Genomic DNA, 15,552 nt, shown 5'->3' with positions numbered 1-15,552 from the left:
CTTGAAACCTACCCAGAACTAGCTGAAACAACCAGCAAAAGCTTGCTCATTAAAGGGAGTTTCAAGAGAAAAGCAAAAACATAAACCACAATGTCACATGAGTCTGAAATAATCCACAAGTGCCTTTGAAACACTTGGCAGAACTCATCTATTGAAAAGTAATGTAGGGGAGTTATGGGTTCTGATGTTCACAAGTGTGTGGAAAGAAGGGGGGAATCCTAGTCTATTCCATCAGACACTCTTTGAACAGGTAATGAAGACATGTGAAACTTTGTATGTGCACAAATAAAGCTGTTTAGACAATTACCCAAATTCCTAATTGTTTCTCATTGTAATTCTCCTAGTAGTAGCACTGTTTCATATAAGACAATTCTACTGTCTTACTTAAGGAATTAGGATATTTTCTTTGACACGTGTTAGTGAAAGATTTTCTCTATACCATTTAACATGATCATATTTATTTTTATTGTTCTGAGACAAAGAAAACCAGGAGTTTCTCACCTATCTAAGATGACTGGTTTCACAACAGCTCATCACGGTCATCTTCCTCAAGGTGAGACATCAGGATTACTCCTGCATAATAGCAAGGAGCCAGTGCTGTATTTCCCTGCAGGAGTCAGAGAAGCAGCTGAACCAGTTAGTCAAGATAAAAGCTATGATAATTAGCAAGGACACTGCCATCTGAATCTGAACAGGATTCCTGGGGCTGGAAGTGTGTTTAAGAGTCAGAAGCCTCATTAATCACTGTTATGTTCTCTTGTGTGAAGTTACCCAGGTCCCGACTCAGGAAACAGCTCTCTCCTTTGGGAAGCGAAGCCAAGGTGTTTGTTCTCTTTTAAGCCCCAGCTGCAGTTCCAGCAAAATGACAGAAACACAGGAAGTCCTCAGATAATGAATAATTCAAGGAAGGGTGCAGTTACAGCACACGTGGTACAATCACCATTTTCTGCTGGACCATTTTCTAGCTGGAACCACAAATGCATATTTTTCACTGAGAGCTAAAATATTCAACATGCAATTTTTGTTCAGCACATAAAGAAATTTGTTTACTTCTATTACAGCAATACTATCTTAATATGGAGGCAACAAGCTTAATATTCAAATATGAGATGTGTTTGTCTTTGCTAGAATGATGAACATTTGCTGGCTTGACACACCTGTCACAATTTAAAAAAAATATAAAATAAACTTCAGTATCCAGGTCCTTACATTGTCATTACCATGTTGTCTGGAGGAACATCAGGGAAGGATTTCATAAGCACAGTCTTTCACAATTGCTAGAAATAGAGAATTCTCTTGTAAATCACTAAAAAGATGAGTCTTACCACAGTAATTTATTTCTTAAAAATCTAATTTATTGCACTTATCTTAAAGCAAAAACAAAACCAAAACCCTAAATACAGAAATAAAAGTAAAAAAAAAACCCATCCTAATTTTGTTGAAACTACCCTAAAAAGTAGTCTGTAAGAGCTCCTGACACCAATTGAATATTAACGACCACAGCAAGGAACAGTATTATATAGTAAATAAACAACTAGCAAGCTCAAACCATTACTAAGATGACTTTGAAAAATGTAATACAAAAGTGTCACTATTAAACAATGCCATTGTACTTGAGCATCTGGTGCTTGGAGGGTACAGGGAAGTTGTTCTTTCACATGTCCGTTCTCCAAAGGGATTGACTTGGGAGTTGCCATAAGATATTTTTAAGCTGAATTTCAGCTTCTTTGGGGTCCTCAAGACACCAAGCTATGCTTGCATAAAGCAGACTGGGTTACTTCACAAACTGATTCCATTACCATCCACTTCCAGACAGGCTAAAAGAATTCCTCTGGGGTAATCTCTGTATAGAGATGAGCTAGCAAAGAAGCAAACATATCATCCGTAAAAGGGAAATAAAATAAATCTGTCCTTCCTGTAGGACTGAGATTTGACTGAGAACTGACAGCCAATACCAAAAGTGTTACTAAAAGACCTAACTTGGTTCTCTCTCCACCAATTCACATTCTCACTTTGCACCCATGTTTGTTCCAAGTTCAGTGCAATACACACATGAACTATTCTGAAAGAGAACAGAGGTTAAAAAGAAAACACATCCTTTTCCATTTGTGTTAAGTTCTGAAAACAGAAACATCCCCACTTTCAACTCTTGGCCTTTCCTGAAGCTGGCTCTTTTACAGTATTGGTTAGCAGCTGCTTAAAACATTCTGATGATTTATAAGCTTAGAACAAACAAAAAATAACTCCTCCGCCTACATACTGAACTCAGGCTCTCTCATCTACAGTTCTATTGCTTAAAAAAGATGAGGTATCTTTCAAAGAAGATTTAGTATAAAGAAAAATAAACTGCAATGTTTAACTTAGGTTACTTCCCAGTTCATCACATACTTCTGTTGCAACATCTGTTAAGTATAAGACACTTCAAAATTTAGCTAACATAGCTAAAAATCAGAATATTGTTAAGTATTTTCTCACAATATCACAATTTTTAGTGGGATATATAGGTAATTCTATCAATTACCATTTCACTCTTAATATATCTAAGTTTGGTACTCAAAACAATATGAGTCCAAATGTTAAAGCACTGGCTGGAGGCACAAATACAGCACAACAGGAATTATGAAAGCTGCCTTGTACATTCCTGCTTTGTACTACAAACCCAATAAGCGACTTCTTCTTATTCCAAACTGGGACTCACCCCCAAAACTCTGTCAGCTTCCTCATGGGTATGGAAATGGGCAAAAGTGCCCCTGATATTAGGTGTAATCCAAACCTCTACCTTGCGAATGAAGCCCAAATTATGAACAGAATTTCTGGAAATGGAAGATTAGTAAAGCCTTACAATTATTTATATGGAAATGGATAAAACTCAGTTCATTTTAACAATACTGTGTAATCATGATGTTCTCAGACCTTACTAAGAAATACTTCACCATAATTTCTTCCATGCTGCAAGGAAAAATAATTTTAAATATATGTACAAGAGTCAGGGAGCAATCCCATCAGTATGGTATGGAGTTCCAAATACATGAAGAAATTGAGAAATGCATAATGTTTCCACTGTTGAGAAATATTTAATGCAACAGAATTCCTTCTCAAAATCAGTACATTAGTTGCATGCTCTTGTGAAGTACTCACTTTCATTGCTAGTAAGGTTAACTTAAGAGTTATATTTCCAAAGGAGCTTCTACAGTAGTACGGTATAACAATGCAGTATGCCACACCTAAAGAGTCTCCCAAAATATATGTAACAAACATCAGAACTCACAGCTTGGGGGCTATTTAACAGGTCAGTTTTCCAATACAAAAGTGCTAGTATCACAGGTCCAATGAGTGGCTTTTAGATCCAATATTCTGTACATACATTACAGAAATTCTGTCCTCCTCTTTTTTTCCACCACTTCACAAGCTTGACAGACTTCATATCACTTCCCATTCATCTTCCAAATCATCAGGGTGAAGCAGAACAGAAGTGTCATTATTTTTCTGCAAACTATGGGAATGGCTAAAGGTCTTAGTGAGGCGCTGGAGCAGAGATCCTGAAGTACTAATTGCCCACAGTTCATCTAGAGGGGTCACTGCAAAGCATAAATTATCCATCTTTTAATTACAGTAACAGGTTCCAATTCTAAACATTGAATAAATAATATTTTGATCTGTTTTCCCAATTACACCCAGAGAAGGTTTTTACTAATGCGATAAAAACACCCTTGGTGAAACACAGTATGTGCAGCTCTCCGTGCATATGGTCAGCTTGAGCACCATCAGGTAGAACTCAAAGCAGACATCACAATATTTTGGACAGACTGTCATGCAGAACCAACTTGCCTGTTAAACGTGAGACATTCCCAGGAATCTTCTTCCAGTAGTCCCCCGCAGGATTTTTGTCAGTGATGCCGTATCGGCGCGCGACGTCTCCGTTGGGGCAGCGTGCCCACACAGTCCTGGTGCTCAGAGCCAGCTGGCAGGCCTGCAAACCTACAGGGAATGGGACATGAGGAGGGAATCATCAGGCTTTCCTAGACACTAGATACACTTGCAGAAGGTACTTTGAGAGCAGACATTAAGACTATAATAGTTTTTATATAATCTTACATGAAGCACTGGCGAACAAAAAAGCTTTATAACTGCAGACTTGGTACTCCCTGCATCTATTGACCATAAGGGTTATCCCAGCATAGATATAATTTGTTATGTGGCCACAACCACAAGCAACATCCAATTAAAGGTCCTTCATAGCATGCATTTTGGAGCATGCTTTTGTGACTACTACATGGGGAATAAGCCAACAATTACAATCTTAATTTGACTAAAAATGGTTAACATTACAGATATTGTAGACTCTTGCCCCTCTTTCACAAGAGGACTCTGCAACTAAGTGCCATGAGTTAATGCAGTGACAAATCTTTAAAAAGCACACAGAATCAATGCTGTTATTCAGAAGGAAACAAAGTATAATTACCTAATCTACAACATATCCAGCACATAGGATTAGTAGAAAGATGTGCAAAATAGTTTTTGTTACCCACATCTAGGTAGAAACCTCATGTGATATCACAATTAAGTATAAAACCCCACAGCACAAGATTGTCTCTACTGCTTAGGAATTCTGCTTTAGTTTTAACTGAAAGGGAACTGTACCACTTACTGAGTGGCAGCAGCCTGAAATAACACAACAGAAATTAATTTTAAAAAATCATATTTCTCCCAGTTAACTACTCAGTGTTTTTAAGTAAAACCAAGGTCCTCTTTAAAAGATAACCCTTATCAAACACCTGATAGCAAAAAAAAAAAAAAAAAAAAAAAAAATTAAGCATTACTATCCAATTTAAAAAGCAATAAGGAGAAAAAAAACCCAAAAAAACCAAAACAAAACCACTGAGAAAATGGCAGAAAAAACAAAGAACTGATGTATTGATTTTTACCTGGTACATGTTCCCAGTCAGTACCTACAGGCATTTCATCTGTAATTCCAACTCGTACATGGACATTCCATTTGCTATCAATTGCCCACAACATCTGATCATTTGGACTTGAATGAATGCTGACCAAGTTGATTCCTACTGGCTATAAAAATTAAACACAGTATTTAAACTTTGTACTACTGTATCTTTGTACTATTGAAGCATTTGTTTTTCACAGAAGTACACAAGAGAAGTAAAATATTTACCAGATACTAAAGACAAGAGAAATGTAACTGATATTTTATGTGCCTTTGTACAAAATTATCAATTTTATAAGCACTTAAGACCTTTTTAAGTACAAAGTCATTATCATTACTGACTATGATATTTTTATTTAATGTTCAGTATTCAAGTCTAATAATGTTAGTATTGGCTTGACCACTGCTATTCCAATCAGATACAGTTTCAATTGCAAGTTGGAAGAGGGAACTCTTACAATGAAATACACAAAATGCAGTATTTTCCTCTTGCCTGACAGAAAGTTTCCCTGACATTACTAAATCTGCACTTTATTTCTAAGCATATTCTAAAGCAGTACATTTCTAGAGTCTGAATGTCTCCTCTTTGCAATGAAATGATGATCTGCCTTCTTGCCTGTACTCCTTTCTGCAGGAATACAGTCATGGAACTCACTGCAGAGCACTGCAGTACTGGAGTGGCCACACCTGCAGGAGAGAATCCCCGGCACTGCCCACTGGAAAACACAAGTGAAACAACACACATCCCATTCTGCTTCCAGGCATGTCCTTACTCCACCTGCTTCTACAGAGATTTGCATTAACTGCTGTTCAAAACCAGTGGTACTGACGTAGCATCATGATTATGTAGCAAAATATATCATCCAATCAATTTGGATCACTGCAAATACCCTGCAAAACATGTACTTTGAATAAAACATGGATATTAAATAAAGGTTTTTCTCCACACCAGCCTAGTAAAGGCATTGCAGAAGACAGTATGATGCTGAAATACATCATCTCCTCACAAAGCAGCACTGCATTCCCTGCTTTAGCCCCATGGGCATAAGCTAAATTTCCAGAGTGCTAAACAGAAGAACAAGTAGCTCTCTGTATGTATAAACCAAGGGACACAAGAGCATGATCTGCATGTATATAGAAGCACACAACCCAGTCCCAGATGGGCCTTCTGTGTACATAACAGTTACCTGCTTTGGTTTTGCTTTTAAAATTCTGGTGCTGACTTGGGTCTGACCAAGCTACAACCAAGTCTGACTTGCATCACCAAATCAATCTTGTCTGTTCAGGTTTCAAGGCCCTTGACAGACTATCTTCTCATGTTTCTCCTCTCACTAGGTATTTGCCTTCTGTTGGAAGCCTGAGGCTGGTAAAGGCTTGATCAAGTATTTACTTGTGGTCACAGTAAATTCACAAGTGGCTGCAGTTTGAACACTTAAAAGTAAAGCCACTAATTGTCTTGAAAAGCACTGACTACATAGAACATAGATGCTTAGCTGCTTTCAGAATGGTATTAAACTACTGTCTCCAACAAAAACCTCAAGCAACAAGAAAAAACAATCAACTTCAAAACAACAAACCACTCCAAAAAAACCTCCAAATATATCCAAAGCCAACTGAGCACCCATCAAACACCTAAACCACACTAAGAACAGAATGCCCCAAAACCCAACACAATTTTCCCATTTGGATTTTCTTCCCCTTTGCTGGGAGTGATCCATACTCCTGGTGCAGTTTCCATTTCTCGCCTCCATTTTTTATTAGCTCCTTTCTACAGCCACCTTGGCTCTCACTCCCCACTTGTCCCTGTTCATCTCTCCACACTGCTGCCATGGGACAGTGCCTCACTCCTGTGCAGCTTCAGCTTTCTTCTCCATCACATCCCTCATCACACTTCTGCTCCTGCAGTCCCATGTTTTCACACAAGGGAGCTGGGCTGTCATTCGGTTGTGCAGGCTGAAGTACTGCATAAACAGGAGACCTTTGCCTTTCATCTTTTTTTTTTTTTTTTTTTTTGTATTTTATTTTTTAAATTCACCTATCTCCTTCTTACCATTTCTAAATAGCCACATCTTTCCCAGATTTAGGACTTTCTGTCACCTTTCCCCCATGTCCTTCACACCACAAGCTGACAGTGTGTCTGTCTATGCTCTGCAATACACTTCATGTTCCAACCAGGGTCTGTCCCAAACTGTGCCTAACACCTTGGTGCGATTTTGTTGCTAACCTGCTTGGATTTGTGCACCTTGCTCCCCACTCTCCTATGTCAGGATCTCATGTCTCTCCTACTGTCATTTGTCCAGAAGAGAATTCTCTGAAAAAGAGCTGGAGGAGTATTTCCATCCAAAAAAACTTACTTAAAACTTACTTAGTGCTTAAATCTACTACCTAAGCCTGTGCATTATTAAGGATTTTTACAGATTATTACATTGTTATTATTATTACATTATTACAGATTTTTACAGATTTAAAGGTAGTTGGATCTAAGAAAAGCAGAGGAAACACCCAAAACGTGAGCCACAAAAGGAGTTGCATGAATCTCAGCTAAATTGCTCCTGATACCACTGCAGGCTCAACTGTAATCAAAGCAATTACTTCTACCCTATTCTGCACCAACACATCTAAGAAAGAAATAGCAATCATCAAATTCAAAATAATGTGTTTAAAAGCTTGACCAAACATTCTTCTCATTCTCTGCTTTTCTAAGTGAGCTCATTTTCATCCTTAATTTTCCCTACCTCTCTGGGTATTTCACTTCCAGCTTCTCTTCCTTCTTCGGGCTACTCAGCTCTTTCTGATAAGCCCTCATCAATAAAACAGTCCTCTCACTCCTACTGCAAAGAATCCAGGCAATTCCTCTACCCCCCAGCTATCTACTGTGGAACAGCCAGTAAAGGACACAAGTGACAGGACACATAGTGACATCATTATATACAGTAGCTTTTGGCACAAACCAGGGACAAGCCACTGGAAACAAATACAGGCAATTCTTAGAGCCTGTTGGAAAGGTTTGACTTCTGGATTATTCTTTACCCAGAAAGCGGCCATCTACAACAAGAAGGTACTCTCATAGCTACCACAGTAAGCTGGATAACATTAATTTTATTTGACATAATGTACTATTTTCTTAGAACAATCATGCTGATATTATCTCAGATATCTCATTTTCACTAAGTTTTACTTACCATAAGCATGCTTTAAGTGTAAGTTACATAACAAGAAAATCTCTATAGCTGCAGTTAAAGGTTAAATAGAGTTCTCTCATAGCACTAAAGAGAGAGATCTCTGCAAATTCATAAATCTACTGATAACATTTCAGAGACTGATACCCATGAAAATTGATAAATTATTTCAGTGCAGTCTTTAGGCAGCTGGTTTAACTTCCAACAGCATTCATGAAATTTTAAACCTTGACTGTGAAACATGTCCTATTTGTAATTTACTGGAGAATCTGGAATTTTAAAGAACCTTGCAGCAATCTCTCAGCCTTTCTGCTCTGACGCACCAAACTCTGTGTATACACTTATCCACAATATAATCACCACTGTGAGAGATCAACCTGTTATGGATCATTCATGGATCCAGTGCTATTTGATAAAAAATTGTGAAACACTGTTTTTCTATTACTTGGGTTGCCAAACATTTCTAAACTCTAAAAATCTTACAAGTCTGACTGCTTTAGCCAGTCAGATCCGAAGGCAGATTCCCCATCCTCTGGTCTTGTGCCTTGGCTACAAACAGCCATCACTCTTTGTCTTTTGATATAAAGAATTTCCCACCAGGACCACAGACTGCAACACTATCAACTATGTCCTTTTCAACATCAAAGCAATATACTAAGAGCTGTGGATGTATTTGTTGTCTGCTACAAATAAAAACAATGAAAACCAGCTTGCCACATATCTGTTGTGAAAACAGTGTTGATAAAATGAAATAAACTTGAAGGAATCACATAACTGGCAAATTGTTAAATTATATCAAGAAACAATGTCTATGCTAAATATATTTAAGTTAGCAAGTTATCCATTAGCTTTATAATTCTGTGCAAGTTCCTTTTTTCTGCAAATCACAGAGAAGTAAATTTCAGTGTAAGAATTTAACTTACACAATAGTATCAAACAAAATCCAACTTAAAATCTAACATTCCCCCATGCACTCTCCCCTACATACCACTCAAAAGTTTTGTCTTATTGGTGACAGTTGAAGCCAAATGGTTAAAGTTCCCTGTCAAGGAAGATAGGACAAACACACACACACACACAAAAAAGGTACCAGAACATTTTCCACGTCACTTTTCAGGAGCACAAAAGTCCATGTACCAGCGAACCTCCATTATCTCTGCTCTGCTGCAAATATCCAGGATAAGGAAGACTAAACATAACATTATCAGTCTGCCTGAGCCCAGTCCTTTTTGTAACAGGTTGGTGGCTACATTCAGCACAAATGAATGAATTTTGAATTGCCTTCAAAAGATAAATCAGAAACACCTTCAGCTGGTCCAAACCATGCTGTAAGAAGGTCACATCAGGGATACTTATCACACTCTTGAGCATTATGAGTATATCGGACTAAACTGACTATTTTCATGACTAACAGCATCCAGACCCTCCTAATGAGGATAAAAAAAAAAAAAGAATGCAACTTAGAGAGACTCTCCCCCAACACAGGCCTATTTACACATTATTTTCTGAGGTCCATTTAAATGAAGGTTATAAAGCCCTTTCAGCATTAGCTTGCTAAATTAATTGCTGCGTTTCTCTGCAGAGAAGTTCAAGGCTATATACAGGAGCAGGAAAGATGTTGTTTGGTCTTTCTTGATGCCACATGTACACATTCTTTAATGAATGTTTGGTCTTCCTTTATGCCATGTGTACATATTCTTAAAGCTGGCATTAAATTGTCAGAAAAATATAACTATTTATTGTCTGCAAAACTGGAGCACTATTTTCTTCAGAAGCCTTAGAACAACAGGATCCTTTGCACCACTTTCTGCTTTTAGTGAATAAAAGGGACAAAGGCCTCAGTTGGGTATTTCCAACCAAGGAGGTATCTCTTGTCTATGACTAGCACCATTTGGAAGACAAAGCAAAGCCAAGGAGTAAATCCCTTGACCTCTCCTGTTAGCTCCAATTTTTTTATTTCAACATTTTTTTCTTGAAGAAATATAGGAAAGACAACAGCATTTGATACAATGGTATCAAATCATAGAAAAGATCAAACCAAACCCATGCAACTATTCAGTATGTTCTCAAAAGAACCATAAAATACTTAGTACAATTGATCCTTAGAAGCAATTAAACAATAAATAATTTAAATTTCATGTAACCACTTTAGAGACCATACAAACTCCAGGCCTACTCAGGTTTGCCCAACTGTCTTCTGGTCACACTGTTTTATAACTAAGATTATAAACTGTAATCTAGGAGATAAGCCCTCCATAATCACCACTACAGGTATTTTTAATAACGTACTGAAGAACTGAACTCTCAGGAGAATAAGAATTATTTACAGAAACGTGTGTTAACTAAACACTAACTTTAAATTCCCAGGAAACAGAATATAATTCAACACTAGGTAATAAAAACATTGTTTAAGCAAAGCTGACTAACCAAGGCTTTTGGGTTTTTCTTTTTTTATAAACACACTTGTAATGAGCATCAGCAAAATATCCTCTCGTGCAGCCTATGCCCGTAAAGTACCCCTCTTTAGATTCTGAAACTTAAATACTTCACCAAGGAGAGAAAGCATTTTTGGGGAATTACAGGGAGGAGCCTTCAAGCTCCTAATTCAAGGGCAAAGGGTCTGATGTGATCAGCAGATATCCCAGGGTGTCTTCTTACTCTGTGCAACCACAGCTCATACCTGCTAAATCATGATGATCACTCTCTCCCCATGAATTTCTACACCATAGTGCTTTTATTTTTTAATAGAATAATTCAGAAAATCTATCAAAACTTAGTGATAGTTGTGGTTACTTTATTTGCCCAACTGAATGTTAAATATATTTCTTCATCTCTCTGAGGAATAATTAAATATCTAATTCTGTGTTAACTAACCAAAATATGGGAATATTGGAAGAGTTGCAGGTATGAGGGAAATTCCAAGTAATGACCAAACTGAACCATGAAAACTGAAGGTTCTCTTTCCCACAAATGTTGTTTTAAATGTAAGCCAGTTTTGTCAAAAAGCAAACACACCACCTTGAGACCACGTTTTAGAAGGACATGGGAGAATTGCCTACTGAATTTTCTGGGTGCACTGCTCTTTGGGCACTTTCTGTGATCTGAAGCTGCTGGTGCTGATAACAACTGCTATCTCCCATGACAGGCCACACACACGCTTTTCTGAACATGGCGATAGCAGTGCCTTAAAACAACTATCAGGAGGCTAAAACTCCAAAGCAGCAAAATACAGTGAAATATAGTGACAGCAGTTTTCTTAACTAGCAACAAGGAGGAAGATAATAAGTACTATGCTCAGCAACGGAATCAGTGTGTGGCAACTTCAGAACAAATGCTGGAATTGCATTTTTTCAGTCTCTAAAAGCACCTTTTATGTAACTTACAATTACTTAAGATACGCATGCCTGTGAAGAATAGCACAGACTTGAACTTAAACATTATGGCACTCTAAATCAGCTAAACAAAAGACACAGCTGCAGAAGCTTTGATCTCCTATACTTATTTGCAACCCACCTTGAGACAGCTGCTCTTACTACTGCCAAACAGCTTTTCTCTACATCATCTTGAAAAGTGTGGTCCTCCAGGAAAATCTTCTCCCTATTAATGTCTTCAGAGGCCTCACATGAATGAAGATATATAGAACAACAGACTAGTTAGTCTGGTCTAGAGAGAACCAGGCCTAATGAGTCTATTACTTCTCCAACTTAAGCAGAGTTTGGTTAATAAAAGATACTTCCTCTGAATCTCATCTTAGCATTCCAAAGCAGAACTCATAGTAACTCAGATGTCTGTGCAATGGCTGACTAATGCAAGCTGGTCTGTTCTAGTGAAAACCACTGGACTTGGAAAGAACAGCCATGTGGATCATGCATTGGAAAGAAGAGACTTCCATGACAAGGACATTCAAAAGTAGCAAAGAAGCATAGAAGTAAAAGTTATAAAGCATTTTCAACAGAAAATTTTCCTTCCCCTCTAAATATTTAGTTCTTGAAGATAATTTCAAACAAACCCTTCCTACATTTCAGATTAATGGCAAAATCTGCTCTTGAGGACTGCTCACCACTTCCTCCTCTAAGTACCACTTAATGCAGAACTGGCCCTAATAACAACAGAAATCTCACTGAGAAATGCAAAAAGTAGGCAGATGCAGAAGAAGAGTCTGCAGATCCACATTAAGTGTTCTTTGAGGCAAGCAGAATTTTATCTAAATAAAGGAAATAAAACAAAGATGATGACAACCATTTCTAGCAAGTCAACATTCATCTGTAAGGCACAACCAACTCCTTACTGTTTCTTGAAATATGTTCAATGTAAGGTATTGAAAAGAACTTAAACCTGTATTGATTTTTCAGAATTACAGATAATTTGCCTAAATTTTAAATGGTATTTTTAGACTACCATTTGCTTCATAGTTTTAATAATTTTTGAATGACTGTAAAAGCATGAACAGCTTCAATTTAGCTTTTTGGAAGTCTGTGTGCAAGAAAAAAATAGCTCCTCCTAAATCAGTAAGAACTTATACTACCTATAAGAATTTCTCTTACCTATGATATCAAGCTTAAAGTACAAAGGCACAATTACCAGGCTGTTTATGGGAAAAGCAAGAAATCAAAAGTTTCTCTAACTTAAAACACACAAAATGCATGTGACAATTTTATGGAAAACTAAGTCAAGCAGTGCTCATCTGCTGAGACTCTGGGAATGAAAGTTTTATGCAATAGCCAAATGTTTCCTTAAACAAACCCCTTGTACTTTGTAGTTCAGACAAACTATGTAGATATTTAAACAGACCTATGGATTTAATAACATTGCTTTTTCAATTCTATACTCTATGAAATTTGGTTACAAAGGAGCAAAGAGCAGCAATTAAAGAAATGACAATAAAATGTCTCTATTTTAGAGCAAGACTGATTATTTACAATGAGTAGATGATTAGTCACTCATTGCAAATATTTGTTCTGTTTCCTTTAATTTCCTCAGATAAAGTTGTTTATCTGATAGATGCCTTAATGTAAATCTGAGAAGGTGACTTTTAAGGCCAGTTTTAAACTGTGGGAAGTAAGAGTTTCTAAAGATCAGATTTTGTCTCGGCATCTTTTTCAGAAGGTACCAGAAATCAAAGCTGAAATGTTCAAAGAATTATTCTCAAACAGTTCAACATGGGGGGACCTTTGAAAGCAATTTAAAGATTTTTATCTTTTGATCAAGCTCTACTCTTTAATAATCTAAATTAGCCTATATTAATTTTCTATTTTATTTTTAATTATTGTTCCTTTAGGCCAGAATCAGAAAAGCATTAAATCATAATAAAGATATACACATATAAAAAGATACTTTATATTATCTATATAAATAATATTTTTATTTCCTGGAGTCTTTTAAATTAAATGTTTTATATATGTAAAAATTTGTATGTATTTTGAGACACGGTACAATAGATCATAGTTTTATCTTGCATGTTAACAACAGAATGGAAAAATATTTTCTACTTCCTGGTCTAAAACAATTTCATCAAAGCACTTTGATCAGTTTTGTCAATGTCCTTGAAGCAGCTTCCAAAAAGCTGCTTAACTACATAATTATTTTAGTTCTAAGAGAACCAAATTGATGAATCACAGAAAACAGCTATATATAAACTACCACTGCTCAAGATACTCTAATGATGTTATCAACCACTTCTAAAGTACTGGATAAAATAAAAAAGAAGGAGGGCAGAGAACATATAACGTTATTCTTCATCTCAAGAGACGCTTCAGTAAGGAGGTACAGAGGGAAGACTAAATGAGAATGGGTTCAATCTTGATTTAAAAAAAATACAGCATCACAGAGCAAAAGACTGAACTTAAATTATATTCACTCATTTTAGCATGAGCAAAATCTCATCAGAACTGCAGTCTCTGAATACCTTTGTGAAGTTATGCAAAGATGAACACTGTGCAACTGCAGCACTCCTTTAAGGAGAAGTGGCATCATAAAAGCAGAGTCTACAGCTGCTCACAAGCTGCTCCTGAGTCATGAGATCTAGGATAGACAAGTCATATTGGCTCTGACATTTACTAGGGAATGAAATATCCATAGCTGGTTTTAAATTACATTATTTGAGAGTGCTCCTGTACTTGAAGCAAGTGAAAAGCAATTTTGATTTCCTTCATCAAACAGAAAATGACTGAATCATTCACAAATACTTATTACAGTATTTCTGTTGTTCTGAACATAAGAGCAAAGCAGTGTCGAAGTCAATTAAGGGACAGAACAGTAAGGTGTTCCTAATAAGCAAATATTGATCACTTAATCGTTCACTCTTCAGACATGATGTTATATTTGTTATAAGTTAGTATTTGGAAATACTTTTAAAGTTAGCATATTTTCTCATTTTGCATTAAAGCTCTGCAAAAGCATGAATGGCTGCTCCTTTAATGGCTTATTTTAACAGGCTGGAATTGTCTCAAAACAAGCATGTAACCCATAAGTTTTCATCTTCTCTGCAAGCAATGTTTGAAATTTTGCCCCTTCATATTGACTCATTAAATTTGCCATATCAGGAGTTGGCAAGATAACATCTAAGTTGGCAAGAAAGGGAATAACATGCTCTAGGTATCAGAAGGTTATAGTTTTTGGAAGGCAACATCCTCCAGTTTTGTTGATAAGATAATGGGAAATAATTTGATTTTCAACCTTGTCCACTTTCTACATAAGGAAGTCACTGCCAAATCATGAGCCACAGCAAATCCCAATTCTTGTAAACACCTTTGTATTAAGTAGTTTATTTTACTTTAGTGGAGGAGTAGAAAATCACTTAGCACCGAGAAAATAGTATCAGCATAGAGAAACAGCTTTGTGGGTTATTTTCCTGGATAGACCTTTGGAAAGAAGGCAGTACACAAGTTTAATTCTCTGTCTCTTGGCAAAATCAGTTTAAATGGAATATTTCTTCCTCCTTTTCTTTTAAGAATACTGCCTTTATGGGAGACATCATCACTGACACCTTCAATCTCCTGCTCCTGCTGCCCTACCCCCTTGATACATTGAAAACCTACTTGCAGCACACCAAGAACAAGCACTGTAACCAAGGCCTTTTTGCAACTGATATTGGCACCTATTTATCAGTCTGCCCTGCTATTCTGCAAAAACAAGGTACCATTTCTCCAGAACCACATTCCCTGTACAGAATTTGTCATCTAATCAGTGCTGTGCTAATTGATGGGATGCATATCTGCAGTTTTCATTTCCCTGTTCCCCTGCCCTTCTTTGCTGCTACACCCTGAGATAGACGGGCCAACAACTGGCTGATGAGAGATAAGAACTAAAAGCAAATTATGTAAAAACCAAATAAATGATTGCAACTCCACTGCCACAGATTTACTTCTGTTTCTTAATGTGTACTTTTGAAAGCACCACACGTTTCAAAATCTTTGAGAGAAATGCTGTAAC

General features: G+C 36.9%; 1 protein-coding gene across 6 annotated transcripts in view; it reads right to left on the bottom strand.

Annotated features, from left to right (window-relative positions):
* Positions 1-783: 783 nt before the first annotated feature.
* TECPR2 (tectonin beta-propeller repeat containing 2) overlaps positions 784-15,552 on the bottom strand; it is a 41,609-nt gene continuing 26,840 nt past the window's right edge. For all 6 annotated transcript variants that reach the window (XM_056493562.1, XM_056493558.1, XM_056493559.1 and 3 more), the window contains 3 exons: positions 4,926-5,067; positions 3,829-3,978; positions 784-3,578 (listed from right to left, as the gene is read on the bottom strand). In XM_056493562.1, coding sequence (XP_056349537.1) covers positions 3,421-3,578; positions 3,829-3,978; positions 4,926-5,067 — 450 coding nt within the window. In that variant the 3' untranslated portion in view covers positions 784-3,420. The remainder of the gene's footprint in view (positions 3,579-3,828; positions 3,979-4,925; positions 5,068-15,552) is intronic.

Source organism: Oenanthe melanoleuca, chromosome 5 (assembly GCF_029582105.1).
Source record: "Oenanthe melanoleuca isolate GR-GAL-2019-014 chromosome 5, OMel1.0, whole genome shotgun sequence".
NCBI lineage: Eukaryota > Metazoa > Chordata > Aves > Passeriformes > Muscicapidae > Oenanthe > Oenanthe melanoleuca.
The sequence above is the reverse complement of the archived record's forward strand: the minus strand, read 5'-3'. Positions and strand labels throughout refer to the sequence as shown.